This window comes from Physcomitrium patens, chromosome 17 (assembly GCF_059467195.1).
Source record: "Physcomitrium patens ecotype Gransden chromosome 17, ASM5946719v1, whole genome shotgun sequence".
Classification (NCBI taxonomy): Eukaryota; Viridiplantae; Streptophyta; class Bryopsida; order Funariales; family Funariaceae; genus Physcomitrium; species Physcomitrium patens.
This window is the reverse complement of record NC_143426.1, coordinates 13,295,944-13,306,020: the sequence shown is the minus strand read 5'-3', so window position 1 is coordinate 13,306,020 and position 10,077 is coordinate 13,295,944. Positions and strand designations below refer to the sequence as shown.

At 37.4% G+C, this 10,077-nt stretch overlaps 1 protein-coding gene across 1 annotated transcript; it reads left to right on the top strand.

Annotated features, from left to right (window-relative positions):
- Positions 1-275: 275 nt before the first annotated feature.
- LOC112294293 (uncharacterized) lies at positions 276-1,604 on the top strand. Its single transcript, XM_024544585.2, has one exon. The coding sequence runs from the start codon at positions 291-293 to the stop codon at positions 1,461-1,463; it is 1,173 nt and encodes a 390-aa protein (XP_024400353.1). The 5' UTR covers positions 276-290; the 3' UTR covers positions 1,464-1,604.
- The last annotated feature ends 8,473 nt before the right edge of the window (positions 1,605-10,077 follow it).

The following is a 10,077-nucleotide window of genomic DNA, read 5'->3' as shown; positions in this document are numbered from 1 at the left end:
GATTACATTGATCAATCCCCGGATCGAAATCTCCACACGGATGATCGCACAGCTCTTGCGATGGGTTTACTGTCCGTGAGCATCTTCGAAAGACCAACAGCCAAAGGCTGAGGGCAATCTTTCCAGGCTTGAATTCAGCAATTGTAGGCAATAAAGTAGGGTGCGGTAGATCCGACCTTTCATCGCCACGTCCAGGAGGTGGACAGTGACCACGAAAGCACATTTGCTGCAAATGCACGAGATCCTACCGATAGTTCTATATTTTGAAAGTGATATTATTTCAGGCTGACATGGAGCGTTGTAGATGCATTTTGCTACAGAGAGATCCTATTTTCGGCGGCACCGGACTGACTAAGATTGAAAATTTGACTTGCATAGTGCACTACAGTGCCACACATGGGGTGTTCTTTTTAATGATCCAAAGGTACCACTTCATTCGCCTCAGCAGTTCGTGTATATTTGCCATCGTTTGCTGTTTGAAAGTAGGGTGCCACTTCCCTCCTCCTCCATCTTCACCAGTTCCTTCACCAGTTCCCGCACAGGGTGATAACGGAGTCTGCAGAACGAACCTGACGAATTTCTCTGTCTTGAGATCACAGATTATTGACGGTAGGACCATGGCTTCGAAATCTGCACATGGTTTAGTAGGTTTCCTGGTTGCGTTGCTGTTTCTGCAGGTTGCTGTTGAAAGCAAATTGGTTGCAGACAGACATGGTCGTGAGATCACCGAGTCCAACGTCGCCGAAGAGTTGTACGAAGTGCAGCCCTATGAGTACATTCCGCCAGCAGGCGAGGAGGATCCAACATCGGTTCCCAAGGGCAATAATCGTCACATAGCTCGCATTCTACTCAGCTATTCTAACCGTCTATACTGTGAGAAATCGAAAGACTGCAACAATCTCGGGTTTGTTTCGCCTAAGTGCTGTGGAAATCATTGTCAGGATGTTTCTAGCAACAATAGGCACTGCGGCGGCTGCTGGGGGTCCAAGGCTGTGTGCGACACCAAAAATGGATACAAATGTAAGAATGGCAAGTGCTGCAGGGATCCACCCGCCCCTGTGTGCTCCAGCAGGATTAAATGCACTGGCAAGGATACATTATGCTGCGACAGCAAGTGCGTCAATAAGCTGACCAACGACAAGCATTGTGGGAAGTGTTACAATCAGTGCAATCGGTGGACCACTTGTTGCAATGGTTCGTGCAAGAACCTTAGGTGGGATCACAGTAACTGTGGCGCCTGTGGTAAGTGTTGTGGTAAGAACGGTGGTTGCTGCTGGGGCCAGTGCAAGGATTTTAAGACTGATTCTAGAAACTGCGGAGAGTGTGGTAATAAGTGCAAATGGGGAAGAACTTGCTGCGACGGTAAGTGCGTCAACCTTAATACAAACCGCAAACATTGCGGCAAGTGTAACAGGCAGTGTAAGAAAGATTGCAAGTATGGGTTGTGCGGTTACGGCCATTAGATGTTGGTTCCCGATATCCCTTCTTGAAAACCACCCCATGTAACTAATCACTGTAGCAGCAGATTTCGGATTTGATGATGTCCATTTTTTCCGATCTTGCAATAACATGGGGCCGCCGATTGAGCTTCTTTATCTATTTAATAGATGATCAATGACACGTTTTTATGACGTAAATGTTTAGTTTACACACCTTGTGTCTTCTAGTCAGACTAGTCATTGCGTAGGGTGGACCTTTGTTTTGCGTAATCATATACCTGTTGGCAGAGCTCTCAGTTCTAGTCTGAAACTACGTCCGCTCGCTGTACAATAAACAGCCTCGTAGGATTCTCTGCAGAAGTTGCTCATGTCATGAGAGTGCTCTGTTGCTGTCGAATCTTGATGTTACTCATTACGTCATGCTAGTCTGTCCTGCACGTGAATTAAGTATAAGGACCTGGACTGAGTTCATAACGGCGCATCAGGCTTCGTTAACCTAGTCACTGAATGTATGTGTATGTCACTGGCTTTTGTCTATTGGGATCATAGTTCTTAGTTCTCGCCTCTTCATTTCCAGACGGCTCGATGGGCAACTCCGAAAATGCTGCTGTAGTTTTCGGGTCGAGTGTCGTGCATCTTTGGTTAATCATGTGTAACACACATAAATGTTCTAGTCGATGAGAGAAATTGTTACTTAAAGTGGGAGGTAAGTGATAAAAGAAAACGAGGAAATAAATTTTTAGAATTAACGCGGGCCACTCCTTATTGGTAAGGCGAAATGAAAATTGTAATTAAGTACATGCATGCCAATGTTGAGGTTTACAAATTTGTTTTTTGAGGTCATTTAAAATTAGATCGTTATGGGGGAAAGGACACGTTGGTAAAATCTTAAGATGTCACCTTTTATCTGTTGCTGAAAAACTGGGGTTTGCGATTTCAAAATGGTTTGCCAGCAACTTACGAACCACTTATGTGTTCTAATCACTGCCACAGGACGATGCACTGTACAGTTCAAGTTGCATTATTTAATAAGATTTGCATCCAGTGTCAATAAAATTGCTGGCGAGCTTGTATTTGTGACATCTTGCACAACGTGCTTTACTTTGTTTCTAGTAGCGTTACTATTAATACCCGTAATTTCAAAAGATAGTTAATCTTATTTTGTGAGAGCACCTTAAAAAAATAACAACAGTGCTTTTGTGCATTTAATGGCGCTTTCTACCGCCGAATATCATGTTCGTCGTTCGAGCAGAATGCACTAGGATTTCTTTACTTTATATACATTCTAAACCGTTCTTTAATTTTCCTTGCTTTCTGTTCATGCCTATATGTCACGGTTCGCACTAAGTGGTCCAGTAGATAATTCTCTTTTAAATTCGTCGGCGTACGCATCGTTTAATTTCCTCCATCCACAGTCCTCGTATACCACTATATATGGGGCGGTACGTAGATGTACATGGAAGATTGCACTACACTCTTCCATGTACTCTGTTCCCCATGTATGGATGTCAGTGCATCGCGTCATGTGTTCCTGTAATTAGGCCATCTTTGCATAAAAATGCCTTTAACATTTTCAACGGCATTCTATAAAAATTTAAATGTGATTTGTGATACATTTTGATCCAAAAAAACAGTGTCATATCAGCCATATTTGTATTCGTATGAATGGGACGAATACCGAGCACTGTAGGTTTTGAACCCCTCACGTGGATCAGTAGCCTCACCACTGTTCCATTAAGAATGTTCATCGGTCTAACTCATTCCATGTAGCAAACAGACCGCACCTTTTAAACCCTAAACCCAGTTACAACGCGCCTAAGCTACCGTCATTGATCGACATCTTCGACCAGCCAAAGCGCACGATTAACACTCCGGCTGTAGTGGAAGGGTCGCCATCACACCCCAAGCCTATTCTTTTGTTGAGACTTTCGGGTCCGAATAAGGTCAAGTCAGGAGAACGAGTTCCCCTCCTCAAAATTAGAAATAGGGCACCATTTAAAACAGATAGCAACTCAGGCCACCATGCAAACTCTTCTCGGCAAACACGACAGAATCCTAAACCAGAACCTGACCGGAACTGTACTGTACTCACCATGCGAAATGGAACCGCTCCAAGGCATGGCGTGGGATCATGTCACGGCTCTCCGCCTAATAAAAAGCTCTAGTACTACCAAAATAGAGAAAGTGAAGAACTGTTCGGTTGTTTAGACGAGGTACGCTTTCATGTCGTACCGTCACCGAGCTGAAAGTTTATAATCTTGCTTGAAATGGAAATTGACGCTTGTCATCACGATTTGCATACAGCAGTTAGTCATAACAGTCGAGAAGTGTTGATGCAAAACAGGAGGCCTCGCAATTCTGTCAAAGTCACACTGTGCGTGGCACCTTTTGACTAACGCTTCGACTTCCTCCTCGAACTTCCTTGGAATCCATCGGTCAGCTCCATATAGGGTCTCTACCAATCCTATCCTGCCGAAGTGGTCATCTCTTGGCAACCTAGTGTCCCGATTTGCGATATGTTAGTGAGGAGAACTGTCAGTCGGTTGACTTTCATCCATGAACGCGGCACATCGTTTGGCCACTATATCCCTGGTCAATAGTGTTGGATTCTATACTCTCTCTGCTAATGTACACTCGTTTATAATACAAATATCTCTTTATTCAATCTTACACAATTCTTTAGTGTCACAAGAATCTAATACTGAAAGTACTCTCTCTCGTTCGACAACACTCTGCAACTGTATCTCTCTCGAACTAAACTATGGAACACAATAAGCTAACTTACAGACATGTGAAATCCTTTGGTAGTACTGATGAATGAGGAGTAGAATATGTTTGGATGTATTCATCCAACACTCCCACTCATCTAGACATATTCTATAAAGAATGATCTTTTCTACTTTCCTCCCATTTATTATTTTGGAATTGTCTAAGGCCAAGTAGAGTATGTAATTTTTGAAAAATATCTTGCAGTAAAGCCTTTTGTAACATATGTGCTATTTATTAATTTGTATGGATGTATTTGAAATCCATGAGTTTGTTTTCATATTTTTTTATGAATAGCAAAGTATTTTATATTGATGTATTTTGTTCTTTTGTCATACTTAGTATTTTTAATGAGAGCCAATGCAAATTGATTGTCATAATAAATTGTAGTTGGAAGCTCTTGTATAGCATTAAGGAATTGTAATAATCTGTATAATCACAAGGTTTTCTTAGTGGACTCAACAAGAGTGATTAGTTTAGCAATCATCATGGATGTAATTAAAGAACCCTGTTTATGACTCTTCTAAGGAATAGTTATTGATCCAAGAGTGTATATGAATTTGGTGCAATTTTTGGGTCATCTGAGTCACCTCCAAAATCAGCATCTACATAGCCAATCAATTTGGGTGGTAGTTGTTGTGTATTATAATATAGACCATGATCCTTAGTGCATTTTGGATATTATATGACCTTCTTCACTCTTGTCCAATAATTCTGTAGGGACATTCTTCAAAAAGAGACACTCTATTCATAACATAACTAATTTTGTAAACATTAACATGTTCACAACATTTTAATATACACATATGAAAGTCTATAGCATATGAAAGTCTATAACATATGAAAGTCTATAATATGTGAAAATCTATAATATGTGACAAGTTGTGAACATTATATATATATAAAACAATCTACTTTCTAATAATATGGAATATCAATTGCAGGATTTGTGGAATTACTTTGTTTCAAGAATTTGGCATGAGTGTCAACTAGTATTGATATTTCATAGGCCTCTTATAATTTGAAGCAAAGAAGAACATTAGTGATGAAGTGGCTTTGATGTAAGAAGAAAGAACCTATAGATGGACATCTTTGAACTTAAAAGCTTATAAAATAGTCCATGTCGCTACTATTAACTTTAAAAGTAGTTTTGAAGTAGTCTAAAATTTTATCAATAAAAGATAAATAAAAAGAGACTATAATACCATCATCTACATATATGCCAATGATGGTATGTAAAGTCTTGTGGTTATAGTACACACAAGAGTCTGCTTCATTTGCAATGAGATGAAATTGCTTTAAGAAGGTGGAGATACAAAGATTCTATTACTTAACTGATTGTTTCAACTCATAAATACTTTTTTTGAGTCGACAACAATATGTAGGATATTGTGAGTCCTCATAGCCTTGAAGATGTACCATATAATTCTCTTCCATTAAGTCTCTATTCAAAAAAGTACTTTCTATGTCAAATTATTAAAGATACATTTTCTTTGTTGCTACTATGATAAATATTGCATAGATTGAATTATAACAAATCATTAGAGAATATATCTTTGTCAAATCTATGTTAGATTTTTGAGTGAATATCTTAGCAACCAAAAAAGCCTTATACTTTTCAATATTTCTATTTGATTTGTACTTAATTTTATAAATTTATTTGTTAAAAATTAACTTTTGATGATGTGGTTTAGGCATTAAATTATAAGTTTGATTTTATTTGAAAGATATATATTTATAGTCTATTTCTTATTGCCAATATGTTGAATCTGAAGATGATATAGCTTTGATACAAGTTTGTCCTTCATAAATAAATTTGCCTAGTAATACAAGCATTGCTTTCAAATAAGAGATGGATTTTGAAAATAGAGATTTTAAGCTTATAGATTGAAAAGGTGAATTGGAGTTGTCACTCTCTGTAGAATTGAAACTAAGCATTATAGGTGGTGTTGTAAATAAAAGTTCTTGTATGGTTTTATTTTGATGGTGGATTTTTTTTTTTTTTTTTTTTTTTTTTTGAGAATAGTTTTAGCTCAAAAGTCAAGTATATAAGTTTTATCAAAAAGAGAGCATAAATAGATGGAAAAAAAATATCTTTCTATCAATTTTAGTATGTCATTTGTTATTTCTCCCATTGGTCCAAAAGATTATGCTAAAAGATTATAATTCTACCAACTTTATAAGTCGGGATCAATAGTAAAAGATCATTGTGAATTTACTCCCATTGTTGCTAATTCTTAAGGTGAATTTGATGTAAATAGAGAACAATTGATAGTTTGAATTGGTTGTATAATATCATAAACTTATATTGGAAATAGTATATGAGGTTGTTTTTAAAAATATATGAGTGATTTTGAAACATGAATAAAAATATTAACGTAAGCTTATTGATAACTTGGATCAAGTAAAAAAGTAATTATAAAATTATTCATAACGTCATTAATGTAATAGTTTGCACTTTCAATTACATGATTAGTGGAAGGTATCCAATAACAATAAGTCTAGCTTATAGTAGAATAGCCAATAAAATAAGCTTGATGGCTTTTTGAATCAAGTTTGTTTTAAAATTATTTATTAATATAAATAAATGATAATAAATTGAATATTTGATAATATTGTATATAAGGTTTAGTTTCAAATTAGCTCTTGTAGGATGTTTTATCATCTAGTTGATGATTAATTGTGAGATTCAATAAATAACCTAATGTATTCATGACTTTTGCCTATAGATTTGTGTAGGATTAGAATGTCATGAGAGCTTAGTCGTGGAGGTCTAAAATTTAATATATGTAGTAGTAGAAGATGTAAAGAAGAAACAAAAGAATGTTTGATAGGAAGAGAAGTTTTTGATAGAATAACATTAATAAAAAGTTGATATAGCTTACATTGTCTTGTTCCTTCAAGTACTTTCTTTCCAATAGATGTGTTAAATTTGTATTTCTTAGGAAAAATTATAAAAGAATTTTTTTTTTTGAGACTAATCCAAAAAAAAAAAAAATATTTTTTGTGGTATTGTCAAGGACAAGAACTCGATGAAAAAATAGTTCAGACAAGTAAGCCTTCACTCAAAGAAAAGTAACAAAATATGAATAATAAGTATGTATATTGAAAAGAGAAACTAGAATGGCTATTCCCAAAAGACAAGAAAACTAGAGACCCTTGAAACTAGACTAGAAGCAAGAAAGGAGTTGACAAGAGTGAAGAAGCCTTCACTCTTGTCTCTATATATACTATCTAACTAGGGGCTACGTGGCGACATTCTATAGGACCTCCAATATGTGTTGACTTTGTAGGACACATGCTTTGACTTACAAGACAAGTTTTTCTATGTGTGGGCCACATAGTTAGCTTGATCTTCAAGCTAACAACATGTGTGGCACATGGCCAACTTGTTGACCACGTTTCTAATCCAAAAAGTCAATTAAAGACACCTATGAAGTCAAAGCAGCATCTAAGAAGTTTCTAGAAAGCTTCTATATTAAATATTATAGAATTAACTTACTTTTATCTACTTTTACTTATTTCTACCTATTTCTATATGTAATTATTAGCTTACATGATTATGGCCGTGACATTACCCCCCCTTCTAGAGACGAGTTCCACGAGGAGCGGTCATCATATGTTGAGGAAATCTATGATGCGACGAATTGTATTCGCCACATACTTTGATCTCTGTTCTCTTCGAAGATGATTGATAGGGCCTCTCAACCATCGATAGTGTCCCATACTAGGGCGGGAAGACCACCCAATTATTTGATCATTATTGAGGCCTTCGTAACTTCCTTCGAATAGAATATTCGGAACACCATGAGGAGTTGTTCCTACCTCTAGCAAAATCACCAAACATCGAGAGTTCCTTCCCAAATCGTGATACTAAACGCGTTGTATCTCACCATCTATTCGAGGAAGAACATGTCGTTCTTGAAGATCTTCATCTTGATTGCGTCGTCTTGAAGGTTGTGACAATCGTAATGTCTCGTCCAGCAGGTCAGCAAACGAAGGTTCTTGAGTTGAATCCGATGGTTGTTGGCTCTCCATCTAATTAGCGTCACAAATGCAAAGAAGTTACAAACAAGGATAGGAAATTGAATGTTATCTTGCCTCAATCTTGTCTCTTTTATAAGAGAGATTTTCATCTTAGTTTTGATGGATGTCGTTGATGAAAAACTTTGACTTTAGCTGATGCATTTCCTAGATTCCTGGATGGCTCCCATGTGCGTTCACTAATATCATATCCGCGCCAATGAACAAGATATTCCAGCTTATTTCGGCGCCGCCTTGAGTCTAATATCTCTTCCACCTCAAATTCTTCATTATTATCTACTTCTATAGGAGGCGGTGGCATTTGTCTTCTTCCTTGTATATCCACTGTCTTATATGGTTCAAGAAGAGACACGTGGAATACAAGATGGATCTTCATTGACTCCGGTAGATGTAACCGATATGCAACTGGATTGATCTGTTCAGAAACAGAAAAGGGGCCAAGCCTACGATAGTCCAACTTGTAACAAGGTCGAGTAGTCTTGATATTGCGACGAAGTAGCCATACCTTATCACCCACGTTGAGTTGTGGTTGCTCCTTACAATATAGATCTGCGTTTTTCTTTTTTTGTTCTTGAGCTTCCTTCAATTGCGTCTTCATTATTGCATGTAACTCTGACAACCGATTTGCCATATCTTCTGCTGTAGGATTATCAACTTTTGAAAAATCAAAAGTATCAAGTCGTGGATGATAGCCATAATTGGCAAAGAAAGGTATTTGTTGCGTGGAAGAATGTACCGTATTATTATAAGTAAATTCTGCCAATGGTAGAAGGGTTGTCCAATCATCTTGTTGGTAGTTGATAGTACACCTTAAATATTGCTCCAAGACTTGGTTTACGCGCTCTGTTTGTCCATCAGTTTGAGGATGGAAAGCCGAAGATAGCTTTATGTCCACTTTTAAAATCTTGAAAAGGGTCCTCCAAAATCTTGACACAAATTGAGTTCCCCTATCTGATATGATATCTTTAGGTAATCCATAATAGCGATAGATATTATCAATGAAAAGCTTAGCTGTTTCTTCACCTGTGATAGATTTTGTACATGGCACAAAATGTGCCATCTTGGTGAAACGATCTACTATCACAAATATAGAATCATAAGATCTTGAGCTTGGAAGATCTGTGATGAAATCCATAGAAACAGAAGACCATGGTTGCTCTGGTATAGGTAATGGCTGAAGAAGTCCGTAAGGTCGATGACGAGGAATTTTTGATCTTGAACAAATATCACAAGATTGTACAAAGTCTTTGACTGACTTCCACATTTGTGGCCACCAAAAATCTCTTGATATGAGTTCCAAAGTCTTATTATATCCAAAGTGCCCTGCTGCTGGAAAGTCATGATGTGCTTGAAGAACACGTAAACGTACTTCTCTTTCTGGAACATATAGGCGTCCTTCAAAATATAATAGATTATTCTTGAACTCGAACTTAGAAGGATCATGAAACTTGGAAGAATTATTCTCGATATCATAAACAAGAGGGTCTGAGGACATACTGGATTGGATTTGCTTGAGAAAAGTTGAATCAACAGTCAATGTTGATTTCATTGCTCGGAGATGAAATTGCTCCGGTTTCAAGAGGACCGTTCTTTGTTGCTCAAAAGTTGCATCTCCTTCTTTTGGTGCAAAATAAGAACGTCTAGATAGGGCATCGGACAAACCTTGTTGTTTTCCTGGCCGATAAGTGATAATGAACTCAAATCTTGACAAAGACATACTCCAACGAGCTTGACGACGATTCAACACGCGTGCTGATATGAAATACTCGAGGTTCTTGTGATCTGTATATACAGTGACTGGACTAGAAGCGCCTTCTAGATAATGACA

Excerpts from the sequence above, each read along its gene's own strand:
- LOC112294293 (XM_024544585.2), top strand. The coding sequence starts at position 291 with ATGGAGCGTTGTAGATGCATTTTGCTACAGAGAGATCCTATTTTCGGC.